This window comes from Macaca mulatta, chromosome 3, assembly GCF_049350105.2.
Source record: "Macaca mulatta isolate MMU2019108-1 chromosome 3, T2T-MMU8v2.0, whole genome shotgun sequence".
In the NCBI taxonomy this organism is placed as follows: domain Eukaryota; kingdom Metazoa; phylum Chordata; class Mammalia; order Primates; family Cercopithecidae; genus Macaca; species Macaca mulatta.
Window position 1 is genome coordinate 175761803 of NC_133408.1, and position 27583 is coordinate 175789385.

A 27583-nucleotide genomic window follows, 5' to 3' on the forward strand; every position below is an offset into this window, starting at 1 on the left:
AAATTGCTACCACAGAGAGAATCTAAAACACAATGAATTGAACTAAGTTAATTTATTTCTTGCTCATAAAACAGTCTCAGTGCTAAGCACACAGAGGTTGGCAGGGTGGCTCTGTCCTTTAAGGTCATCTAAGGACCTAAGTTCCTTCCATTCTGCTGATCTTCCATGGGTACACTCCTCATCCATATGCTGGAGCTGGCTCATCCTACATCTCTTTTTAGCCTTCTAGATAAGGAGAAAAGTCCATAGCAAGTGGATTCATATTTTGTAATGATTTGGAAGTGACACACATCATTTGTGCACATCCCATTAGCCTAAAAGTTAGACACACAGCCATAATTAAAACTGCAAGGAAAGCTGAGACACAAGGACTACTTAGGCTGCCATGTGGACAACTACAACCCGGGGTTTTCTTTCTAAAGCACAAGGAAAAATCAGACATGGCAGACAATTTGCAACCTGACCTATACTGCTCTGAAAACACTTTGAAATAAGTCACTAACATCCTCTAAATGCCAAGTCTAGTCAATATATATGGTATCTGAACAGTGATGATAGTCTTATTCCCAACTCATTATTGTCCTAACTCTGAAGACAGTATTATCTCCACATTCTCCTGCCTAGCCTGCCTCTCCCTCCTGCACCAACTCCTTCTACTCTCCCCTGCCTCCCTTTACTTTCTCTGGCTATCCTTTATACAAGGTTCAGGTCTTTAACACTCTTCATAACTTGCTCAACATGCTCTTCCTAATCATCTCATCCATGTCCAACCTTTATTGTCCTCATTCTGAGGACTGGCTTTGAGACTTACCTACTTTAAGTTCCATAAATACCTTGAATTCAACCTCTCCCAAAAGGAATCTGTAATCATCTTTTCCTATAAACCTTGCTCCTTTTTCAATATTCTCTAACAAGGTGAAGAACACTACCATCTTCCAGAAGATGCGGAGGACGGTATGCAGTTCTTGTTTACTTAGTCTTCAGACCATACTATTAACGTTTCCCATCTGTCCTTGGTTCTCCATTGCTACCATCACTTTTTTAGTTCAGGTATAAACATTTTGATGCAATGATATTTTATTTTATATTATTATTATTATTATTATTTTTTATTTGAGATGGAGTCTCGCTCTGTCACCCAGGCTGCAGTGCAGTGGCACAATCTTGGCTCACTGCAACCTCCGCCTCCTGGGTTCAAGCAATTCTTCTGCCTCAGCCTCCTGAGTAGGTGGGATTACAGGCCTGTAACACCATGCCTGGCTAATTTTTTTTTTGTATTTTTCGTAGAGATGGGGTTTCACTGTGTTAGCCAGGCTTGCCTCGATCTCCTGACCTCACGATCCACCCGCCTCGGCCTCCCAAGGTGCTGGGATTACAGGCGTGAGTCACTGTGCCCAGCCCTTTTTTTTTTTTTTTTTTTTTTTAAATTATACAACTGTAATTCAGACTCCACATGTTTGGATGTTCTTTCTCAAATGCCAGTCTGATCATACTGTTCATAATACCTAAAAGCCCTTAATGGCATTCTCATGAAACAGAATAAAGATAAATGACATGACACATGAAGGCAGAATCTGTTCCCTACCTACCTCTTTAGTCATAGGCCTTGCTAAATCCTTTCTACCTGACTGTGTGGCTATGCCAAACAACGTGCTGTACTCTAATACGTCATGGTTTCTTTCTTGTCCCTGTGACTTTTCTCGTTGTTGCTTCTGCTTGGGACGGTGCCCCAATTCTCTACTGGACTCTTAGACACTCAGTTTCTAAGGTTCAGCTCAAGTGTCAACTGCTTTATGAAATTACAATTGTGGTACCTGGAGCTGTAATGACATTCTTATTCATAACACACTATCCCCTTAACTTCCGAAGACCACAACTGCCCTCTTCTTCAGGTCTTTACATATTGCATATAACTCTTGTCACAGCAACCACAATGCTTCAATGCACTGACTGTTCTACATATTTGTCTCCCTTTACCAGACTATGCTGAGGGCAGGAACAAGGCTTATTAGTCTTTGCAATCCCAAGGCCTTGCACAGGCCCAATAAGAAGTAATCTATAAATGTTTATTAAATGATACAGGCCAAGCAAAGTGGCTCACACCTGTAATCTCGACACTTTTGGAGGCTGAGGTGGGCAGATCACCTGAGGTCAGGAGTTCGAGACCAGCCTGGTCAACATGGCGAAACCCCTTCTCTACAAAAAATACAAAAATTAGCCAGGCATGGTGGCAGGCACCTGTAATCCCAGCTACTGGGGAGGCTGAGGCAGAAGAATCACTTGAACCCAGGAGGTGGAGGCTGCAGTGAGCCGAGATTGCGCCACTGCACTCCAGCCTGGGTGACAGAGTGAGACTCCATCTCAAAACAAAACAAAACAAAAATGGATACAAATGGGAACTAAAAATATATGATAAGGAACTTGATAAAATAATTACAGTATTGAATCAGGCAGATTTAAAGACAGACTGCTGTGAATAGATCAACAAAGCATTTCCATTGTGAAGAGGCCGCCTGCCTACTAGCACACTATATAACATACTTATTTTCAGGTAATTTCAACATAGAAGTCCCTTTATTGCTGACATCTGATGAGAATCAGAACTAGGTTCATTTATCTATATTTAGAGCATGATTCTGCTGATTTTTCTGAAGTTTTCTGGGGGAGAAAAAGGTTGCTATCGCCAAGTTAAAGCGACCCAAACAGACAGGTTGTTTGTCATTCTAGGCAGTAAATGTTTTTAAGACATTGCAAGTAATTTATTGATCTTCACATGCCACACTTGTAGATAATCAAGTATTATTTGATAGTGTGAGTTCAAACATGGAGAATGTTTTAAAAAACTTCAAGTCATGCTATCTCCACCCATAAATAATTTACAATCTAGCTGGAAAGATAAGATATACCCACATGAAACAACAAGAACGTATCTTTACCTGCTTGTCACCTTTATCTACTTCTTACTTCAGATAGCCTAATTCCACTGAACATTATCAGTTGTTAGCATGTACAAATAGGCCAAGAGAACTGGACTAGTAACATTTTAAGGATGAAACTCTCAAACTCCTACAGAGGTTATCTGACGTTCTATTGACAAAAGGCTTTTGTCAAGGTTTTTGAAGATGCTGCTTAGAGTTATACTGATAAAATGACAGAATAACCAGCAGCTTTGTTTCCATGCAAAATTTATAAAATCAGGCAGAAAATTAGTGCGCACATGCACGCACACATATATACATATCCAAGTGCTAACTGGATACACACACACACACACCTCTCTCTCTCTCTCTGGAACCACATATAAATACAGTCATCTATATATATAGTCATCCCTCTGTGTGTGAGGGGGATTGGTTCCTGACTCCCTCTTGGATACTCAAATCCCTTATATAAAATAGCTTAGGATTTGCATATAACATACACACATCCTCTTGTATATTTTAAATTATCTATAGATTACTTATAATACCTAATACAATGTAAATGCTATATAAATACAGTTGAACCTTGAACAACATGGGTTTGAACTGTGCAGGTCCAATTATAAGGAGATTTTTTTCAATAAAAGTTACATGGAGTGTGCCTGCCTCTTCTGTCCCTCCTTCCACCTCTTCCTCCTCTGAGACAGCAAGACTAACCCCCAATTCCTCCTCCTCAAGCTACCTGAAGCAAAGAAAATGAGGATAAAGACAAAAGGTCTTTATGGTAACCCACTTCCACTTAATGAATAGTAAATTTTGTCTTTGTAATGATTTTCTTAATAGTCTTTTCTCCAGCTTACTTTACTGTAACAATGCAGTATATAATACATACAAAAAATATGTGTTGACTGTTTATGTCATCATATGCTTCCAGTCAACAGGAATCTATTAGTTTTTTGGGAGTCAAAAATTCTGTGTGGATTTTTGACTGTGCAGGGATTGGCAACCCTAAGCCCCTGCATTGTTCAAGGCTCACCTAGTTGTTACACTGTATTGCTTTTTAAATTTGTATTATTTTTAATTACTGTGCTATTATTTTTTCTGAATCTATTTTTGATCTGTGGTTGAATCCATGGATGCAAAACCTATGGCTATGGAGGGCAAACTGTGTGTTCTCTCTATATATGCATATGGATTTACCTATCGACATATACACATAAACACACACATACCCTTCCCCCTTGGAATATAACCAATTACTTCAGAAAATTTTCTTTAGCAAGCATGGTTTTGAATGGTCAATTCACTTTGGAAAGAAAGCAATTTAGAATCAAATACAAAAAGGACTAAGACGGCAGTTGAGGATTAAAGGCAATTCAAAGAATATTTGCAATGTTTCTAGTTTAAGGTTTTATGACAGATACTTATCAGGTAAGGATTCCAGCAACCTTATGTTGATTTGAACTGATAGGATGTGAATATAAAACTTTAAAAAACCATTGAAACAGCTTTACAGAGTTTAAGCTCTTTATCATTCCATAGAAGCATGCTGGCATCCTCACGCAGAAATTTTTATTTCAAATACAGACTTTCTCAGTCAAAATAAAATCAGAAACAGAAAATAGAAAGGAGACAGGGCCTACTGAAGACGGTCACACTAACAACAATAACATCTGACAAGAGCTTGACATGACTATAGTAAGAAAGAAACCAAGATTGAGCCCTGCTAAAGCTTAGCTAGTGTCAGGACAATTAACCAAAACTTCAACAGACCCCCTCGAGGGTTGCATGCTGGTAAGGCTTCAAGGAAATCACCATGCCGTTACTCATTACTCTGCTTAAGAGAAAAGTATATAATACCCTTAAGAAATTTTCTATACAAAATAGTTATTTTTTACCCTTACAAAGGTTTCTTCCCCCCCCACCACAGTACTTGTTACTACCTGAAATTAAGTTACATTTATTTGTATACCTGTTTACTCTGTCTTCCCTCTAGAAAATGAGGTGTCCAAGAGCAGAGGATCTGTTTACCTTGTTAACTCCTATATCCCCAGTATTTAAATGAATACAGTGTGTACTTCCTTTTGATATTAAATGTCTCATGAAGACTTCGAAAAATGTAAAGGATCAAAGACATTCTTTGTTCTTTCCCTGGAACCACCCAATTACCTCTCATTCAATTGTTAGATTCTCTGTAAAGCCTGCTGGGATTTCCCAGGCAGCTGGTGCCCTGGAGATCACAGGTCAATACTGTAGCTCACTCAGCATCTGACACAACCCACTTCCAATCTGTTCTTCCTTGCTTTCCTCTACTACAGAGGTTGAAAAAAAATGAAATCCTCAGATTCCCTTCAAGCTACAGGTGGCTATCTGACCTAATTTTGGCCTGTCCTATGCAGTGTGGGCTAGCAACAACATACACAGTGGAGCCAGTCACTTAGCCTTGGACTGCACACCTTCAGACTTTCATGTTTAGATCACTGCAGTAAGGGTTTTTGTTACTCATGGCTAAACTCCACCTCTCTTAGGGAACTTACCACAGTCTGTAATTAACTGTTAACAGGTATATCTTCCCCAAATTAGGCTGAGCTCCATGAAGGAAGGGGTCCTGTTACATTTGTCCCTGTGGCTTTAATACCTAGGATAATGCCTGGTAGCCAGCAGATGCTCAATGAATATTAAATAAATGAAAAAAATTCACATCTGGGTCATAGTAACAGAAATCTCACCCTTAGTGAACACAAGCGTTCAAATTAAAATGAAAAATTAATTTTTTAAAAATACTATCTTGTCTAAGTATGTAATACTGTATCATGAGAATATTGTCAATTATTCTGAATCAATTTATATGCATTTTAGAACAGTCTTGAGAAACTGTGCTATACTCACAAAGAATTCCATTATCTCATGATTTGGGGCAACTGTAGTTCCCTGGTACTATGAGAAAAATATTCAGAATCTTAAAACCTTACACTGTTTAAATATATACTTAAATATTACCATTACCATAGAACTCACATGTATAATTCAATTTCGGAAACTACTAAAAATGGATTTGGTATTTAGTGACATTAAAAAATTATTCAAATACCTACAATTATACATACTTTGCAGTTTCATCTACTGGTGCAAGATGATTTCATAGTACACTTAATTTCATATTTAATTTACATATTGATACAGGAGACAGTAAAGACAATTTCTGGATACCCTATAACGTCTAATATAATACAAAACACAGTGATTGTTATATCCCTTACATTTTTTGTCGCAGTTTTGAGTTTTTAATGTCACAGTACAAATATGTAACAACATTTTTCTCACAGCAGTCCCCTGAAGTAGGCATTGTTAACTCCATTTTGTAGACAGGCTCTCAAGCTCAGTTAAGAAACTTGCCCAAGGTCAGTCAAAAAAGTCTAAACAGGCAGATACTTCAAGTTTTCCAAGCAGCTGCTCAAACTTTGTCTAAATGACAAAAACTAACAAATGAGACTCACACACATGTGAGCAATGAGACACATTTTATGTTTCGTTTTATTCCTTATTTGAACAGTTAACTATAGTTCATTTTCAGTTGCATATATAATGGTATTGGATTTGTTCTCATGGTACCTCTAGTAAAAATATGATTTTAACATCTCTATAGCAATCATATTTAGCATGAGTAGAAAGATCATTTCAAGGTTTCAGAGAAAAATTCATCATGGAATTAAGAGGATGGGTTAAAGCACAAATGAGCCTTCAAATTGCTCCTCTTCAAGGCCATTCAGATACTGAGCTGTTACATTACTTTTTTTTTTTTTTTTTTGAGGCGGAGTTTCACTCTCGTTGCTCAGACTGGGGTGCAATGGCATGATCTCCGCTCACTGCAACTCCACCTCCCTGGTTCAAGCTATTCTCCTGCCTCAGCCTCCTGAGTGGCTGGGATTACAGGCGCCTGCCACCACGCCTGGCTAATTTTTTTTGCATTTTTAGTAGACATGGGGTTTAACCATGTTGGCCAAGCTGGTCTCGAACTCCTGACCTCAGGTGATTCACCTGCCTCGGCCTCCCAAAGTGCTGGGATTACAGGCGTGAGCCACTGTGCCCGGCTGCAGTTATATTACTTAAGAGGTGGCACATCCTAAGTTTCAGATGAAAAAGTATGTCCACGCTTGAAACAAAGTTCTTCTCATAAAGCTTATTTTCTTCAGGGAACCCTCATTCGTATAGCAAGTCTTTCCTTTCCTGAGAAGCCCATCAATCCTGAACAGTCCTAATACTTGCTGAGAATTTATGATGTGCTCGGCATTTCAACAAGTGGCTTATACACATTATCTCACTTGAGTACTTGGCTATACTGAGAGGCAGTATAATGTAATGGTTACAGACACAGGCTCTAGAGCAAAATTGACTGGATTTGAATTCCAACTCCCCTTCTTGCTAGTTCTGTGATGCTGGGCAAATTTCCTAAATTGCTTTGTGCCTGTTTCCCCAATGGTAAAATGGATAAAAAAATACTTACTCTATAAGACTACTGTGGTGATTAAATGAGTTCATATACACAAAGTCCTCAAAACTGTACTTGTACATTGGAAATGTCATCTGACTGTGAGCTATTTTATCCTCGTATCAACTCTATGTGATAAGTACAGGCCTATGTTACAGAAGAGAAAGCTTAGGCTGAGATATTAAACTTGCTCATACCCACAGAGTTATTAAGAAGCAGAACTGGGAACTAACCTTGTGTATGTGTAGGTGTGTGGCGCCCCAGCACATAGCATAGATCACTAACAGAAGCTAAAATGATGTGCTGTAGTCTAAAAAAGCTAAATAGTTAACAATAATGAACTTACACAGTGGGCATACTTGGGTATGACATTTGTGAAACCTATCAAAACAGTCTCAATTGGTTCTTCAGTTATTTATGGTGCAAATCTTGTAGATATATCATTCTGGTAGGCCCTTTATGACACGGTTTCTTAAAAATCAGACAATTCAGTAAGGCACTGCTGAGTTCTTTGAGGAATACCAGTCCTAAAACTTTTTTGAAACCCAACTTGACCATGTTATATGGAACAGAATTTTGGGGTTCCAAATACTCCTAAAATGTGAGCGTGAGAATATCTGAAGCTATTCAGATTTTATTGGAGGTATGGTAGTAACTCAAGTAACAAATAGTAATTCAAGTAAATATTTGTTCTGCCTGCAAGCACACCAATTTGCTTGTGCTGAAAAGGGCTGACTTTCAGCCCTTATATCTTACACAATTTGATTCCCAATTCAAGTAGCACATTCTGCACCACAGACACTTCCCTGAGGAGTCAACAATGCTGATACTTGAGAGGGGTATTCAAGTTTTACTAACTGGTTGCTTGATTAAAAAGAAAAAGCACAGAAAATATATTTATCAAAAACATGAATGTTGCCAGACAAGATGGTTTTTTTCTATTTCCTCAGCAGACTGAATTTCAGTATTTTTAATCTCTATAGCAATTATACATAAGACATAAAACATTTTGACTTCCTTTAAGTAAGAATGCAGTTGAGTATACCTTTGTTCTCAAGCCAGGAATAGTTAACTTACAGAGTGGTCTGAAGCAGCTGAGTCACTAAAATTAGCGTTGCATAACCATCAGTGGTATATATATACACATATAGTTGTTGTTGTAAGATTAGAGTTGGCTTCCTGAGGAGATAAATTCTTCTGACACAGAAGCAGAGGAAAAAAAGGAAAACAAAAAAGCTATTCTTTTGGGCTTTCTCCTCTTAGGCATAGCTCAGTATGCTAAATATCACTAGTAACAAAATGATAGCTTATTAATAACAAGTATGCTGTCAGCTTATTTTTGTAACCTAAGAATAAAACTAATTACAATGTTTTGAAACTTTCATTAAATTCTCAACTCATGAGATTTTGATTCTCTCATGCTGGGGTACAATTTTTCCTATTTATTTATAAAAATTCGTATTTCTATAGGCTACTGAGAGGTCATTTTAAATAACAGTATATACCACACAAGGCATGGAGTGTAAACACATCAGCATAAATGACTGAAAGCTTATCTGTCTAAATTCTAAATTATAGCAAATATAACATCTTTAAAAATGATTGATAAAAGAAGTAAATATTTAGGATATTTCCCCATAATACCCCATAGTTGATTATTTAGAAATAGTATTCCTTAGGATTAGGAATACTGAACTACTTAAAATTCTTTATTAAAATTATAAGGAATTATATAAATTATATGGAATTTTAATGAGTATTATAGAAAATAAAATCTTAAATATTGTATGTATTGTTAGTATTAGAAATGTACAACATGAGGCCAGGCGTGGTGGCTCACGCCTGTAATCCCAGCACTTTGGGAGGCCGAGGCAGGCGGATCACCTGAGGTCAGGAGTTCGAGATCAGCCTGGCCAACATGGCGAAACCTCATCTCTACTAAAAATATAAAAATTAGCTGGGTGTGGTAATCCCAGCTACTCGGGAGGCTGAGGCAGGAGAATTGCCTGAACCTGCGAGGCAGAGGTTGCAGTGAGCCGAGATCACGCCATTGCACTCCAGCCTGGGGGATGGAGGGAGACTCGTCTCAAAAAACCAAACAAACAAAAAAATGAAAATAAATGTGCCACATGATAGTGCATTAATGCTATAGGCAAACTACTATTATTTCTCTTAAAGAATTTTCTTAAAGTATAAAACTATATTAAGATGTCCAATTATATGTAACTGTGAAAAATACAGTAGTCTCTTTTTATCTGCAGGAGACATATTTCAAGACCTCCAATGGATGCCTTGAAACCACAGACAGTAATGAACCCTAATATATACAGCCACATGTCACTTAACAAGGGGATTTCGTCATTGTGTGAACATCATAGAGTGTCCTTACATAAACCTAGATGATACGGCCTACTACACATGTAGGATATATGGTATAGCCTATTGCTCCTAGGCTACAAACCTATATCCAGTATGTTACTGTACTGAATATAGGCAGTTGTAACACAATGGTAACTATTTGTGTATCTAAACATAGAAAAGGTATGGTAAAAATACAGTATAAAAGATAAAAATGGTACATCTGTATAAGGCACTCATCATCAATGAAGCCTGCAGGACTGGAGGTTGCTCTGAGTGAGACGAGTGGTGAGTGAAGGTGAAGGCTTAAGACATTACTACACACTACTATAGACTTTACCAACACTGTATACTTAGGCTACACTAAATTTATAACAAAAATTTTGTTTTTTCAGCAATAAATTAACTTTAGCTCATTGTAATTTTTTTACTTTATAAACTTTTAAATGTTTTTAACATTTTAACTGTTTTGTAATAAAGCTTAGCTTAAAACACATTGTACAGCTGTACAAAAATATTTTCTTTCTTTATATCCTTATTCTGTAAGTTTTTTTCTAATTAAAAAAATTTTTTTAAACTTTGTTGTTGAAAACTCACACACAAACACACACGAGCCTAGACCTACACACGGTCAGGATCATCAATATCACTTTTTCCACCTCCACATCTTGTTCCGTTGGAACGTTTTCAGGGGCAAGAGAATACATGGAGCTGTCAACTCCTATGATAAAAATGCCTTTTTCTAGAATACCTCCTGAAGTACATGCCTGAGGTTCTTTTACACTAACTTTTTTTTAATAAGTAGAAGAAACTCTAGTCTAAAATAATAATAAAAAGCCTAGTATAGTAAATACATAAACATATAACATAGTCATTACCAAGTATTATGTATGACCAGCAGTGAGGTAGGTTTGTTCACACCAGCACCTCCATAAGCACACTGTTGACTGAAATGACATTATATGGCACATGACTGCACTATGTTTTTTCCTATACATACATACCTATGATAAAGTTTAATTTATAAACTAGGCACAGTAAGAAATAATAGTAAAATAGAACAATTATAACACGTTAATAAAAGTTAACTGTAATAAAATTATGGGAACGTGGTGTCTGTCTCACAAAGTATCTTAGTAACGTACTCATCACGACCATGGGTAACTGCAGAAAAGGGGGATTACTGTAAATGAACTCTGAACTTGGGAAAGTCCATCAGCTAATACTATTCAAGAATATGATTTCATGTTTAGCCCCCTTCTAATGTGTTTGTGCAACCTTGCTATTATTCAAGCGTTTAAGATTTTAATCAGAAAGACCAGTTTAGTAATGAACAATGAAAATCCCAGATAAGCGTCCTATAAACTCTTGTTTGGCTACATTAAAAAAAGTGCTAGCATAGTCTAATAAAAGCATCCAGAAGGATACACACTCACCTTGTAGCACTTAGGAAGCATCATCTTACCACTGAGGGTCAGGGTTTTAAAACAATGTGCCTTATAAATTCCAAACTATTTATGAGCTAGAGCAGGGGTTGGCAAACTATGGCCTGGGTATTTGTTTTTGTATGTAAGTTGTACTGGGATGCAGCCATGCCCGTCCGTTTATGTATTGTCTGTGGCAATGTTACGTCAGTGACCATATGGTTTGCAAAGGCACACCTTTGCAAAAAGGGTATGCCTAAGAAAAAGTGTGCCAACTTTTGAACTGAAGGACTTTTTAATACCACCTTTTAAGTACCCTTTTCATTCCAAAAACTTCTTGGTTAAGATTTTTTAGGGCAAATAAAGGGGAACCTTATTTCACTGAGATAATTATAATTCTAAATGACACGATTATACAGGCTGCCTATTATTGCTTTGATAAAAACAGGCATTGGGCTTGGCCTCTCCACAGACTGCTGTACTGGTCAGTTGCTACTTTTCTATTATGGGTGTCTGTTTCACACACTCACATCAGCTTCTTCACACTCTCATTCCTCTGCTGCTGCTATCTCTTCTAGGACGCTTCTTGAGGCTGCATTATCTGCCTCCTTTCCCTTGTTTCTTCTTGCTAGTTTTACCATGTTTCTCAGGTACTCTGGATTCAGTGAAAATACCAGAAGCTTTGATCATCTCATATTATTTACCTTATTTGGTTCCAGCTTATTTTTTAAAAACTTCAGTGTTAAATATTTGTTTAGAGTTATCCACATACTAATTCATACGAACTTCTTGCTTATCATTCCCCTTCTTGCATCTCAGTCTTTCCTTTTGGGTTTAATTTGCTTCTTCCTGAAGTGCATCCGAGTTATCACTCCATTTGTTGTTTGGGGGTACTGGGCACCTCTGGGAGTGGCCTTGGATCAGCTCTTACCATTTGCAACAATACTCTCTTGCTCATATTTGGGAATTTCTTCTTTGGCCCTACCCTGCCTGTTTTCTATCTTTCAAGGTTTCCTTATAATTTCTTGTTTGATGGATCCAATTCTTCTGGTCCAAAGTAGATACTGATCAACTCAGTTTAAAAACATCTTTTCTGTCATTGGGGGCAAAAAGGGAATACCACAGAATGTGCTCAGACCTAAACTTGGAAATGGAAGCCTCCCATCTGTTGATCTCTACATTTTTCTCATTTACCAGCTTGCCAATTAAAAATGAGGTCACAAGTCTTTTTACCTGCAGATATGTACATGTTCCATTTCTCATTAACTGTCCTGACAGTAATTCTGAAAGGCAATTTCAAGTATACTAAGAACACGGGCTGCTGAATCCTACATCTTGGAACAAATCTTGATTCCACTGCATCGTATTTGACTTTCAAGCAGTTAGACCACCCTGAGATAAATCGTTTCCTTGTCCATAAAAGAGAGATAATAATACCTAAGTATTTGGGTTTATAATTTATAAATGATACAGCATATCATATAAAGTTTGATTTCAAATATTCTAGCAATCATGTTTGTTTTTCTGATTTCTCCCTCATTAGTTGTATACTGAGTTTCTAAATCCCTGTTTATTATTTTGCCTTTTTTCCTATGCTAAGGATAAATCAACTGGATAATATATTGGAAATGTCACTGAATCTGGAAAGTTCTTAAATCAAGTCTTTTCAAGTGAAGTCATAATACTCCATAAGAATTCTACTTTTGATAAAAGGTAGAACAAACTAGACTTAATATAAACACTGATTATAACTTTTAAAAGATGCACTGGAACAGCTCTGTTTTAACAACTAAGAATTTTTGAAAGCGTACAATCAATTTTCAAAAAAAATCTGCCTAACAAAACTACAGGGTATCCATTAAAGAAGCTTATGCAATAATAAAATCAAAGTAATTAATTTTGAAAAAGCAGAACTAAAATGTACTATGCTGATTTCAAAAAGGTAAGAAGAAAATCTCTTTCATATAATACAACAGCTCTACATGGTTACAAATGGTCTGCTACCAACATAGCTATCTCCAAATGTCACTTATTTGGCTAAAAAAAGTCAAGGTTCAGACACAAAAGAACAAAATGGGCATACGCAAAAGAAAAAACAAACTAGTTAAAAGTAAGACAATTCACAATCAATAATTTAGTAACACAGTACACACATAGAGAACCTTCTGGGATGACATCTTAGGGCCTAATGTACATGCAAATCAAGCCAACTTTTCAGGAACTCATTTAATGTTTTCAACTCTTTAACAATGGAAACTTACAACCACAAGGTCTCAATGACCTGAAGCCTCATGTTTTGGGAATAAGGAATACAGAACAATGGTTTGGGTTCTCTATAGCATAAAAGTTATATCCTGTTTTGTTTTTCCTAGGAGGAGAGAGAGGTCTAACACAAAGAAAAATTGTTCTGATCTACAGTTTGAGATATGGTTAGAAGGAAAGAGTACATTGAGGGCAGCTCATTGAGTAAATGACCAGGGACCTAAGCAAAAAATGATCCCATGGAGGTTTTTATTTTCAGAGAACAAAACCCTTGGCTGGGTGAAAAAGAGGTCAGGAAGAGAGAGGGAAAGAAGGGTAAGGAGGGAGTCCTCCATTTCTTTTGAGAGCTAGCAGATAGGCTGAAGCCATGGCACTAAAGCCAATGCTGAGGAAGAGACCTGAGACAGGCCAAAAATAAAAATAAAAAAATCAGATCATGGTCATGTATCTTAAATACAGGGTCAAGCTGTGCCTCAACTGTACAGTTATATAAATTAATAAGATCTCTTTACAGTTTAAGCCTGTCTGAGCTGGGTTCAGTTACTTGCAAGACAGAGTCCTAACTAATACAATATTGAAATTATATAAATCTTTCATAAACAGCAAATCTGTTTTTGATACAGTAAGCAAAAATATTTCCCAGGGATGAAATTATCTAGCAGCTTTCAAGGGTACTTTGTAATCCTTTCACGGATCTTGGGGAGGGATGAAGAGTAAAGAGAAAGACAGTGACTGGAAATCTTTGTGAGCACACCCTATCACAGATGCTGGATCCACTAGTGGCAAAGAATAATATTTCCATTTATTTTGGCTTTTGGACAAATGCATCATTCATATCAGTAAGGTATAAAAATTGCTCTTGATATATAACCCAAACCCAAACAACAAACATATTTAAAGAAATCCAGCAATTGTGGTTAACATGAAGCTATGCATAGAAAAACCCTAGTTCTCATTAGAGGACTCAAATTAACTGTGTTTAGAACCATGTCTTTACAAAGTTGTCAATAAAGTGTTGAGATAAGTGTGCTATCTTCTTTCCCAATTTTCTTCGTATCTTATTGAAGCTGACACTACAAAGCATAAAATCCTCTTCAGCCTTAGTTACAATAAAAGCTACTACTTATTGAGTACTTACTATGTATCAGGCACTGTGGCAAAATGCTTTATATACATCTACTCATTTAATTTCTGTTTTTCTCTTGCTTCTTTTAGCAGGGCTTAAGATCCCAAATGAAATATTATAAATAACACTTTCCAGAGTATGGTCATAAAATGACAAGTTGGAAGATGACTGCACTTTCTGACCACTTGCCCACTGACAAGGCTGGAATTAAATACTAGTGATAATACTATAACTGGTAATATTTTCTGAAGATTTATTGCTTTCCAACATCTGTAGGATCCATCTAATACACCTAGAATCGCTGCAACTAAATGGTTAATTTCTGAGTCTGGATTTTGAACTCCATCTAAGGGCTTATAATAGCAAAGACAAAAAAGGTAGGAAAACTCCGAATTTACCACTATCTTAAGCATATCAAGAAACCAGATAACTTGGAGAGTCCTTACTTATAGCAAACTACCTCTAAACCATTTTGCTTGGTATATATTCCAGAAAATGAAATGTATACATTTCAAACCAGTGCTACTCAAAGCGTGGTGTATGAACCTGGTGTCAGTCCACAAAGTGTTACTGTCCAAAATGACATTCTTCTATATCATCAAGTACAATGGTTATTTCAAGCTGATTTCTGTGTGTGTAAAATATTTTCTTGACAAAGGAGACTGATGATTTATATTCACCCAATCTCCTTACCTACCACAAACTGGTAACAGTTTAGGGGCTATTCTGAGTAGCAAGCATTAGACCTCAATTTTGTATATTGCTTCCAGTTTTCTGTCCCAGCTGCCACACAAAATTCAAATAAATTAACAAGCAAATACTTGGCTTAAACACAGTAATAGAAAAAGCAATACAATTAGCAATTGACCTCACCTTTGACAGAAGCAATTTCACACAGGAAACATGACCCTCATAGACAGCAGACAGAAGAGGAGTAATATGATGTTTATCTGGAGCCTACGAAATAATAAACAGAGATAACCTTATCCGTTTTTCATTTCTTCCTACTTTCTAGTTTTAACTAGAAAACTCTTACTAGATTTACCTATTTGCCTTTCTACAAATAAATAAATAAATCCACAGAGTCAAGTGTCTAGTCTCTTAGAGCCACCAGAGACCCAGGCCCATGAGCAATGTCTTTCCTTAGGAGTCGGAGTAGTAGAGCATAGGGAGCAGGGCTTTGACCTCAGCTCAAATCTTGGCTCTGCCACTTACTGTGGTACTGTTATTTAGCCTCTCTAAGCCTTGATTCCCCACAACTGTAGAAATGCCAATGTGGTCCAGTAAAGGAAGACGGGGTAAAACACAGCCAATGACTAGGTAAAAAGGCCAGACAGCATGGCATCCCTTGAAATACAGAAGCTACAAAAGGCTAAAGTTGGAAGATGACTGCACTTTTCTGACCACTTGCCCATTGACCTTTGTCCAATAATCCAGTTCAGATTTAGCCTATGACTGCAGAGTCCTATGCTTTATTACATCATAGCCATTTGTTACCCACAGATAGTGCTAACTCCCCAAGCTTTAGAACTTGAAAAGCAACAGCCATGGGGGAAACATCCTAACCTTCAATTTTTGTCAGCTTTAAAAAGTCAGTTTTTTTGGCTTATTTTTAAAAATCCCACCTCTGTATTTCTAAGTTATAGGCAATTTGGCATAATTTCAGACTGTATTCTTATTTAAAATGAAGTTTCTACAAATAACTATTTTATAATCTATAGAAAACAATTACCTATAGCATATTAACAGAAATTTTTTTCAAGAACGATCATGTCCTCTACGTACATTAATATCTGCTCCTTTCAGCAGCAGAAATTCCAGGATTTCAAGCTGCCCACAATCTGCTGCATAATGAAGAGGCTTCCTTCCACCTTCTAGTGTCCGGTTGACATCTTCTCCCTTATAAGAAAAGCAAATGAAAACAATACTTATATGAACGGAAGACTGAAGAAGTGAAATGAGGCACCAGATATTTTTACTTTCTTAAAGCCGTGTTTCATGAAACAATTAACATTTCTTGCAAAATAAAATAACCAAAAACTTGAAATTCTGCACAAGAGTTAACATACAGTATGATGGAAATTCAAGCCACGATTAGTTAAGCTGAAAACAATATCCAACAATGATAAATGTAATGAAATACATTACTGTCCTCCATTTCTAAGGAGTTCAATCAGCATAATGTCAATATGTGACCACAAAAGACTAGTGCGTTCAAGCACTGATGTTTTACACAGTTCATATTACATGTATTTTAATTCTTCAAAGAAAGTATTCCCATTTTGATGTAGGCAGTCATCAATATCACAATGTAATTTCAGTATTAGGTATTAAGAATTTATTTCATTTAACATGCAGTAAAGTCCAATTGTGTTGCAGGCACTGTGCTAGACAGTAGGAAGACAGTGGTCAGCAAAATCAGACATGACTCCTGACTGTATGAAGCTTACCATCTGGGGTTGGGGGGCAGATACTAATAATCACATAATTAAACATATAATTTCAAAATACAAGTGCTATAAAAAAAGGACCTCGGGGCTTTCAGAAGAACATGACAATCCTGGTGATGAATGGAGGCACAGTGCCAGAAAAATGAACTTAAGTCTAAAAAAGTCATTTTCATTCACTGAAGATTAACAGAGACTAAAAATGATGACTACTTTCTCTATGGACCAGCTGCAACACATCTGGCACTGTGGTACACCCATTATTTCTAATCTTCAAACTACCCCAAGAAGAGAAAACCTCCATCTAATATATGAAAAGTCTAAAGCTGAAAGAGGTTAAATAACTTTTTGTGGTTCAGCTAGTAACAGAGATTTAAACCCATTCTCTTTCTGTACCAACATGCTGCTTCTATTTCAGTATTTGCCCCTTCCCTCTTAGGAGAGTTCAGATTTTACTGAGGAGCAAAACATTCTAAAGAGTTTATCCTCTCAGCCGGGTGTGGTGGCTCACACCTGTAATCTCAGCACTTTGGGAGGCCAAGACTGGTGCACCACTTGAGCCTAGGAGTTCAAGACCAGCATGGGAAACGTGGCAACACCCCATTTCTACTAAAAACATGAAATCAGCCAGGCGTGATGGCATGCTCTTGTGATCCATCTACTTGGGAGGTGAGGTAGGAGGATCACCTGAGCCCAGGAAGTTGAGGCTGCAGTGAGCCATGACCCTGCCACTACACTCCAGCCTTGGTTATAGGAGTGAGACCCTGGCTCAAACAAACAAAGTTTATTTTCTCAACAATCTTATTACTCACTTAGCATATTTTGGTCAACTCATCAAGCCATACCCTGAATCAAGATGTTCAGAGCCCTATCATTTTACAGCCACTATAAACCATTCTTTCAAACACACATACTCCAAACTCCCCCTCCCCTTTGTCACTTACCTTCCCATTAATTTAAATACTATAGGTCCTACAAACCTCAATCAAATTTAAGATTTACTCTGTCTATGAAATTTTCCATGATAGTAACAGTAAGCTCTCCTTCTCGTAAAACTCACAAGAATCAGTTAGTATTTAAATATATGGTACCCTTACAACTTTGTGTATGCCTTCTTTCCCAACACAATGCAAATTCCTTGACAGTAGAAATTATATGTTTTCTTCTTTATATTTTCCTACAGTATGATGTGGGAGTTAAGAACAGGTTCTCCATCACCATTAGACCTTCGGCAAGTTACTTTCTATGTGCAGAGATGACAGTACCTACGGCTCATGGAGTTGTTAGGGTTAAACTACATGATTCATGTAAAGCACTTAAATATCATATTAGCTAATACAGAAATACGGTTAGCTATTATCTATAAGTATTATCTATGTAACAATAGGTATACTCAAATATGAATTCACTTATTTTTAAGCATTCTGAGAGAAGGGTGATATCAACTGTCTACCATAGCAACCAATGGTGTCAGTGAGGCACAAGGGAACTACATTATAGAGTGTTTCCAAATTCTAGCCCACATGTGTATTTCAAATATATATATTTTTGGAGTTTCATGATGAAGAGTTTCATCAGAAAGCATTTTCCTATTCTGAAATATTAGATGATAAAACAATCTAAGACTACTTCAATAATTCAAAGCAATAATTTCTAATGGATTGTTTACTTAAGTCAGTATCTGATACATGCATTACAACAGGGCCTCCTATAAATCAGGATATAGAAGGAATGCATAATGTATATACATGTAATATGTATATATATAAGGTATATATAAGGATGTATAATGTGCCTAAAATCACTGGAGACCAGGTTAGCACTCCAACTCTACCATTCAGTTGTGGGACCAGAGACCAGGTACTTTCTAAATTTTAGTTTCCTTATCTGTAAATTGGGAATAGAAATACCTACACTTCACAGGGTTTCAGTGTTTCATTAGAAGAGATAACTCATGCAAAGTGTTTAGCATAGTGCCTGACACATTGTTTAATAAATGTTTAATGAAGGCTATTATATTTAATAAAGGTTAACTACTACTTTTGTAGATTCCTGGTACTGGCTTATACTAGATATAAAAGATTATTCAAAATAGGATTAAGGCAGGTTTCTGTATAATGAAATATGAATAATTAAAGACATTATTTATTGTAACATTCTTTATATTCAAAATCAAATTTAAATAGGAAGGGCAAACTGGCACACCACCTTAGTCTTTATTCACAACTACAAAAATGTTGTTGAGGCAAGGAATGCTTAACAATTCAGATAAAATTAGTTTTCCTCCCATTATTAACATTTCCTTTCTATTAATATTAGCTGGACAGGATTAACTGGATGAGACTTTAGAGTGACACAAAGCAAATAAACAAGTGCAATAAATCATCAATAAGATATTTGTCAAAGATACTTCCGTGAATCAAAAATGTTACATCCTCCAGGGCCAGGTGCAGTGGCTCACGCCTGTAATCCCAGCACTTTGGGAGGCCGAGGTGGGAGGATCACGAGGTCAGGAGATCGAGACCAGCCTGGCTAACACGGTGAAACTCCGTCTCAACTAAAAAACACAAAAAATTAGCCAGGCATGGTAGCGGGCACCTGTAGTCTCAGCTACTTGGGAGGCTGAGGCAGAAGAATGGCGTGAACCCGGGAGGCAGAGCCTGCAGTGAGCTGAGATTGCACCACTGCACTCCTGCCTGGGCGACAGAGCGAGACTCCGTCTCAAAAAATAAAAAATGTTATATCCTCCCTTGCACTTTTAATACGAGTGCAAAATGCCTATGAAATGGAGCTGTGAGTTTAAACTTTCTCCTTTATCCCTTCAGACATTTACATTACAATTCTTATTTTAGCAGACAAAAAGATGATGAGACTGAAAAGGCTTTGTGTGACTGACAGAAAAAAATCCTTGTCAGCAGGGCCTTAGCAAAGTGGTACTTATAGAGAAATTTATAGCACTAAACGCCTGTACTGGAAAAATAGAAAGATTTCAAATGAATAATCTTTGTATTTCCATCATAAGAAACTAGAAAAAAATTAAATCCAAAATAAGCAGAGAAAAGAATAAAGATCAGGGTAAAAATCAAAGAAACAGAAAACAGAAAAATGAGAGGAATCAAAAGCTGATTCTTCAAGATCAATACAACTGATAAGCCTCTAGCAAACGTCATCAGGAAAAGGGCGAAGAGACAAAGTACCAATATCGGTCGACAGACAGCCAGATTACCTCCCCACAAAGAGACCTTCAGACTCCAGATGGCACCACCGTAAATTCTACCAGACATTTAAGGGAAGAAGTAATACCAATTCTACCCACTCTTCCTGAAAATGGAAGAGATGGGATGTTATCTCAACTCATTCTATGAGTTCAGCATTACTTTGATTCTAAAACAAGACAAAGATGTTATAAGAAAATACTGTATGCCAATGTTCCTCATGAAAAGTGATGGAAAAATTTTAGACAAAATTTTAGCAAATGTAATCCAACACTATGTAAAAAGGATGATATACCATGACCCAGTGGCGTTTATCCCAGGAATAAGGTTGATTTAATACTCGAAAAGTCAGTGAATATAATTTACCATTCTAACAAACAGAGAAAGCCATATGATTGATCATCTCAATGGATTAAAAAAAACCCCAATATGCATTTCTCATCAGAATTTAGCAAACTGGGATAAGAAGGAAACTTCCTTGGCCTACAAAAAACCTACATTTAAGATCATACTTAATCGGTGAAAGACTGAATGCTTTCCTCCTAAGATCAGGAACAAGACAACGATGTCTGTTCTTACAACTTCAGTGTTGCACTAGCAGTTCTAATCAGTACAACCAGGCATGAAAAGAAATAAAAGGCATCCATTTTGAAAAGGAAGAATTAAAGCTGTCTTTATCTGCAGATCCCATGGTTAGGGCGTGCTGAATGACCAGGTTTTCAGCAGTCTTGATGGGTGGCAGGTCCAACAGTAGTGATGAAATAGGAAAGGAAGATATTGCTCTATATAGTTCCTTTCTTCCCTGCCTCCAGCCTATACTCTAGGCCTTAGTGACATCAGCAGAGATAAAGTCATCTATTCTGTAATCTTCATTCTAACTTCATAAAACGTTACCGGCTGCAGAGAAAAACAAAACCTAATTTTCTTTCCCAAATTCTGGGGATAGAGAAGAGAGATACGCAATCCCAACACGTTCCTTAGCTCACATGGAAATGTTACATGTTTTCCTTTTCCTCTGGCTCTTCCACTTTCCACAGAGACTATTTTAAACCTCTTCTACTTATTATAGGCCTTAGACTTTTCTGTATTCTCTTTCCCCTTCAATCTCAGCAGATAAGCCCATATCCTTCTTTATACAGAAGACTGCCTTCAGACATGATCTCCCTCATGAACTTCTACCACACCTTTTTGGAACTGACCCATCCTCTCATCCTATCAAAAGCCACCCCTCACCTATGTTCTGTATATCGTCCCTTCTTTCTTTTTTTGGGGAAACTTCATGTTTATTTCTTTTCTTGATGGTGTTTTCAACCTCTCCTGTTTCATTGGCTCCTTCTCACCAGCATGTGCCATTCACAGCTCTTCCACTAAGAAAGCAACAGCAGCAACCTCTCATGGGACTTGACATCTGCCCTTCAGTTACTGTTCTCTTTCCTCCCTTCCAGGGCTAAACTTTACAAAAGGATTGTCTATATTTGCTATCTCCAGTGTTTCACTGTCCACTCTAATTTGGCTTCCACCCTCAACACTATTACCATAACCATTTATGCTGAGGTCAAGGGTCTCCATGTTGCAAATACAAAGCTTTACTCTTAAAACTCTTTCCTTTCATTGCAAAATGAAGTCTGTCAGTTATTAAATACACAACCTAGACTGTATTATATTAAAACATACTAAGTTGTTTTGAAGCTATTTTCTCTAAATATGGTATATTCCATATATGTAAGTAACATACGTAATGTATACACATAATACACATATGAAACTCTACTACTTCATAGCCTATTCTAGTGAGTAGTTTAAATTAAATACATACACTCTATCTGGAACCACCATAGAAACCATAACATGCTATAGGATGGGTTGACTTCTGGTGCCTCTAAGAGTAAGATGAGGATTTAGATTATAGTGGAAAGGAGAAAGTCTATGTGAAATTCTAAACCAAATGGAACCCAAGAAAGGTCTTAAGATTACATTCTGGCAACCTGAGATTAGCTTCTCTGAGTCTTCCTCGGTCCTAACCTGAATTCCTCTTACTGTTAAAAAATTAAAAAAAAAAAAAAAGTGACAATGCATGACCAGTTTACATCTATAAGTTGGTGAGTTCCACGTCAGAGGAGAAACTAATTATTGTATCATTTATTCCAATGCCAAAGCGTAGTGCTATAATTTTGATGTGTGTCCAGGAAAATCTCATGTTGAAATTTGATCCCAATATTAGAGGTGGGGGCCTAAAGAGAGGTGTTTGGGTCATGGGAGCGGGATCTCTGATGAACAGATTAATGTTCTCACTGGGTACGGGATAACTGAGTTCTTATCCCATTACTTCTTGTGAAAGCTGGTGTTAATAAGAGCCTGGCACCTCCTCCCTCCCTTGCTTCCTCTCTCACCATGTGACCTCTCCACACCTGGCTCCCCTTAACTTTCTGCCATGAGTGGAGGCAGCCTGTGGCCCTTCACAGATGCAGGTGCCCAATCTTAAACTTTGCTAGACAACTGAATCATGAACCAAATAAACCTTGTTCTTTATCAAGTATTCAGCCTCAGATATTCCTTTATAACAACCCTAAACTGACTAAGACACGTGGCATTTTAGGATTGGGCACTGGACAGGTTTTTCAACTTAAAAAAGTTAAATATTATTGGTATTTTCCTAATATTCTTGATATATAATTGCCTTCCTTTAATCCTCATAGTTCTTGTTTATATGTATCTCATTACATTTACCTCTATTCGATCAGGTATTTGTTATTTATATACTTTAATAAAAACTTCATTAAAGAAAGGACAATGAAAGAGCAATGTCTTACTTGTTTATATGCTGCCTACAATGTCTGTGGGTGACTTGTGCATAGCAGTCTTATTTTAATAATTCCCACAGACACTTACAACAGCTTTGTCACAATGCAACCTGTTGCCTACCAAACAGCTATTACTTCAAAAAGTGGTATTTTAAAAACGTTATTAGGGTCTCTGAAAGTTATACAATCTCGGTGTTGGAAGGGGCTCTGAATGTCATCTCATTCAGCCACCCATTCTATGTTTCAATCCTTGGCTGTGTCTGCCCAACCTATAACTGAGTATCTCTAATGAAAGGTAATTGAGAACCTTGCTGATCAGTCCATTCCTGCTCTCAGTACTGGAAACTTCACTGTTTACTAGTTATGGTTCCATCCCTTGCAGACACACAGCATAAGCAATTCTTATTTTTACATTAGGTTATTAATTGTGTTTGGCAGTCACAACACACTGTAACTAAACTAAATATTTTCATTGATTTGCTGTTATCCTGAATTTGAGTCACTAATGGGTCAGAGAGACCTATCATGTGCTGATCCCTGATTTAGTTCATGACACTTTGAGCCAATCATCCTTCCCCATCATTTCCCCAAGGATATCTTTGAAACATTCAAATTTCAGTAAGTATTTCAGATTATCTTTATAACAGTCTAGAAACTTCAAAAAAAGAAAATCAGTATAGCATGATTTCTAACTGATCCCCTGATAAGTGTTATACACCACCCCATTGCCACCACATACCCACTTATAAAATAAAATCTAGAAATTACAAATTATTTTAGCAAGGCCTACCATCCAAAATACAACCATTGTTACCACTCTGCTATAATTGTGTTTAATCCTTTTCTATGAAAATAGTTGCTTTAAAAAGTTGTCATCACACTATGTATTCTTTCACGAGACATCATTCTTGAAAGATACATATATTCTATCAAATGGATGTACCATAGTTTACTTATTCTAATTCTAGACATGTAATAAATATCAAATATCCTGTAACACTAAAATTCTTATTTTATACAACATAACAGTTCCATATTTCATTGATTCCAAAGCACACATTTTTCTGTATTTTAATGTCCCTAAAATAGGGTCACAGACACCACTTTGCCTTGGAGTTTGGGGGAAAAGTACTTATGGGTTGATTATGTACTTTGTGGAAACACTAACACTCATTGCCTATGCCTGGCTTTGCTACTGAAACCTATTCTTGGGTGGGTTAAGATGTTAAGAGTGTAAAGTATAGAATTAGATTAAGCTGACTCTGAAGAACATAAATGGTGAAATTCACTGATTCAACCTGATGATATTATTCTCATGAAAATTTGGTGAGTGTGCCATCAACTATTTTTAATCCAGAGAAGAGAAATTAAATATTAAATAGAACACGTCTTAGATCTAATTTCTGAAAGCAATGTTATTGGCTGTACAGGGAATATCCCTAGAGCTTAATATATGCTACCTGGCTATCCCCACTGAGTTATTTGCTTTTTTTTAACAGTACTACAAGCAAGGGAAGATTTTTCTACTTTGTCAGTATTATTCAGGAGGAACATCTGCTTTTTTTTTTTTTTTTAATGGAACATCTGTATTTTTAAGATCAAGATAAACGAAGTGTATTGCCTCCTGCTTTACTGCAACAACAGAATGAAATGAAACTTATATGGTATACTTTCCTCTTTACAATGCCAAGTTGTTTTTTCCTTCTAGTATTTTATGCTTATTAAATGGTTTATTCTAATATTTTCCAAAGACATCAATTTGGTTACTCAATCATTCATGAAACATTTACCGATAGCTTATAAAGTTTTGGGAATTGTGGCAAGCATCTGAGATAGTGATGAAAAAGGAGTCATTCCCCACAAGGAATTTGTAGCCATAAAAGGCAAGACAACAAGTAAATCATTCATACAATGTGATTAAATTATATCAAGTGATTAAAGCTGCGGTACAGGCTATGAGTTTGTTTTGGGAATACAGAAAAGGAGATGTAGCCCAGCCTGGGAGGGGTCTAATCAAGCTACCATGAAGAGGTAATAAAGCTTGGGCTAAGCCTAACACTTTTTTTCTTTAAAAAAAAATTATCTTTTTCAGTCTTCATGATTTCATGTTTTTTTTTAAACAATGTAATGAAGTTATGCCTTAGGCAATAGAGAACATAAAAGAACCACCAGCACTAGGATTCTTCTAGTACATAAGCACGTTTTAAGTGTGGTCAGAGGCAATCCTCACATCCTAACTGGGCAAAAGAAATATATTGAAAATTATTTCCTCTAAAATGTAGTAGAAAAAGAAAATAAAGAAAAAAAAACTCTAAGGAAATACATACCTCTGAAATGATTTAATATAAGAAACTTAACTTCAGTGTTTGCCTCGGCAGCACATATATTAAAATTGGAACGATACACAGAAGATTAGCACAGCCTCTCTGCAAGGGAGACACGCAAATTCATGAAGCAGTCCCCATTTTTTTGGTTTTTAATTAAAAAAAAGAAAAGAAACTTAACTTTAGAAAACATCTACAGAGTAATCAAAATGGAATCCAAAAGACATGGGCTCAATAAGTAAGGGTGTCTTAAGAAGAGAACAGGCAAACACACAAAGTAAACAAACTGAGGTACAGGCTGATAGGAAAGGGAAGCTGCAGAGAAAGTGACATATAGCAAGGAAATTAAAACTGCAATTGCAAAATTAAAATATGTACCATAGTCAGTAGAGTTGGGAAACACTATTCAAATTAAGAAAACTCAAGCAAAGACTTGAGAACAAACTTAAGAAATTTTCCCAGAATACCGAGGTAATAAAGTCGTACAAATGTTTAAAGAAAAAGATGATTGGTATTAGGAGTGTAAAGTTCTAACTTACAAATGATACAGAACCAGAACGGGAATAGAAAGTTTTAAAAAGTTTTCTGAACTCAGGAAAGGCCTGAGCCGATAGATTGTAAGAACTCAGTGTGTTATAGGCAAAAATTCAGTTGATTTTCCCCCTCCCAAAAATACAGTTTTAGAATTTCTTTAGATAAAGCAAAAAGACCCCCAAAATTAAAAAGTCAAAATCACATTAATGCCAAAAAAATTAAATTAGACTGGTCTCATATTTGTGGCTTCCTCAGAACACCAAATTCCAGAGGACTACAGAGAGAAACTATCTATAGCAATGATATTTGGAGAGAGTTTGAGATATATACCTCTTTTTTTCTTTCTTTCTTTTTTTTTTTTTTTTTGAGACAACATCTCACTGCCTTGTCCAGGCTGGATTTGAACTCCTGGGCTCAAGCAATCCTCCTGCCCCAGCCTCCCCAGTAGCTGGGATTACAGGTTCAATGTGCTAGGCTCTTAACGTCTAATTTAAAGATAAAGAAGAATCTTGAATTTTGTTAAACAACAACAAAAAGAGAAGCAAACAAATTGCCAACCAGAAGCTGCTATTGAGAGATACCTAAAAGCAAAATATGAAAATGTGAAAAAAAAATTTTAATGGTCAAAAATATACTAGGCACGGCCGGGCGTGGTGGTTCAAGCCTGTAATCCCAGCACTTTGGGAGGCTGAGACGGGTGGATCACAAGGTCAGAAGATCGAGACCATCCTGGCCAACACAGTGAAACCCCGTCTCTACTAAAAAATACAAAAAAAAAAACCCCCAAAAAAACAACTAGCTGGGCGAGGTGGCGGGCGCCTGTAGTCCCAGCTACTCAGGAGGCTGAGGCAGGAGAATGGCGTAAACCTGGGAGGCGGAGCTTGCGGTGAGCTGAGCTAAGATCCAGCCACTGCACTCCAGCCTGGGTGACAAAGCGAGAGACTGTCTCAAAAAAAAAAAAAAATATATATATATATATATACACACACACACACACACACACACACACACACACACACACACACACGGCACATAAATCTAAAAAGCTAGGAAGAGTAGTATTAGTACATGATAAAGTAGAATCAAAGCAAAAAAAGTAAATGGAAAAGGTATTCATTTTACATTTAAAAAATGTGAAGCTAGTTATGAATTGTCTGAAGAATGGCAAGAAAACAACTGACAAAAGTAGCACTGCACAGAGAGACTGTGATAATCATCTCAGTCTTTGGCAGGTAAGGACATAGCAGGCATGATTAATAATTAATGAGACTGTTAATGTATATTAACTTTGTGCTCTATGGAAATTGTACGTTATTTCACTGAATATTAATAAAATATAATTCTAACAGAACAAAGAAAACTTCAGTACATTCCAAAGTCTAAAACCTTATAGAACCCATTATCTAATCCTAATGCAATAAAGCAAAATTAATACCAAAAGCTTTAGCACAAAGTAAACATAAGAAAAAAAACCCAAATGAATGAACAAAAATAACACACAAAACACACAGAACCAAACCAATACTAAATCTTCTAAATTACTGATGGAGCAAAGAACTCAATACTAGAATTGCAGACCATTTTGAAAATAAAGGTTAAAATATTAAAGTATTCTATTAATGGCAAGAATATTACTTAGGGACAGAACCAAATCTGTGAAAAACCAATCTGGAGGCGGTTAA

The 27583-nt window shown here is 36.7% G+C and overlaps 1 protein-coding gene, 1 long non-coding RNA gene and 1 other non-coding gene across 6 annotated transcripts in view; 1 reads left to right on the forward strand and 2 right to left on the reverse strand.

Annotated features, from left to right (window-relative positions):
* The window catches only part of MTPN (myotrophin), a 49410-nt gene that overhangs the window by 7577 nt on the left and 14250 nt on the right, over positions 1-27583 (reverse strand). The window contains exons 2-4 of one of the 4 annotated variants that reach the window (XR_013414658.1): positions 16366-16479; positions 11913-15537; positions 1402-2170 (exon numbers count right to left, since the gene is read on the reverse strand). Coding sequence is in view for 1 of the 4 variants with exons in the window: in NM_001260744.1 (NP_001247673.1) it covers positions 15454-15537; positions 16366-16479 (198 nt within the window). In the remaining 3 variants the exon portion in view is untranslated. 4 annotated transcript variants of the gene reach the window in all.
* On the reverse strand, positions 24633-26869 carry LOC144339980 (uncharacterized). The gene is made up of 2 exons (XR_013415629.1): positions 26769-26869; positions 24633-26328 (listed from the first exon to the last, which is right to left on the reverse strand). It is a non-coding gene; the product is annotated as an uncharacterized LOC144339980 (long non-coding RNA).
* LOC114677159 (U6 spliceosomal RNA) lies at positions 25406-25512 on the forward strand. Its single transcript, XR_003728466.2, has one exon. It is a non-coding gene; the product is annotated as a U6 spliceosomal RNA (small nuclear RNA).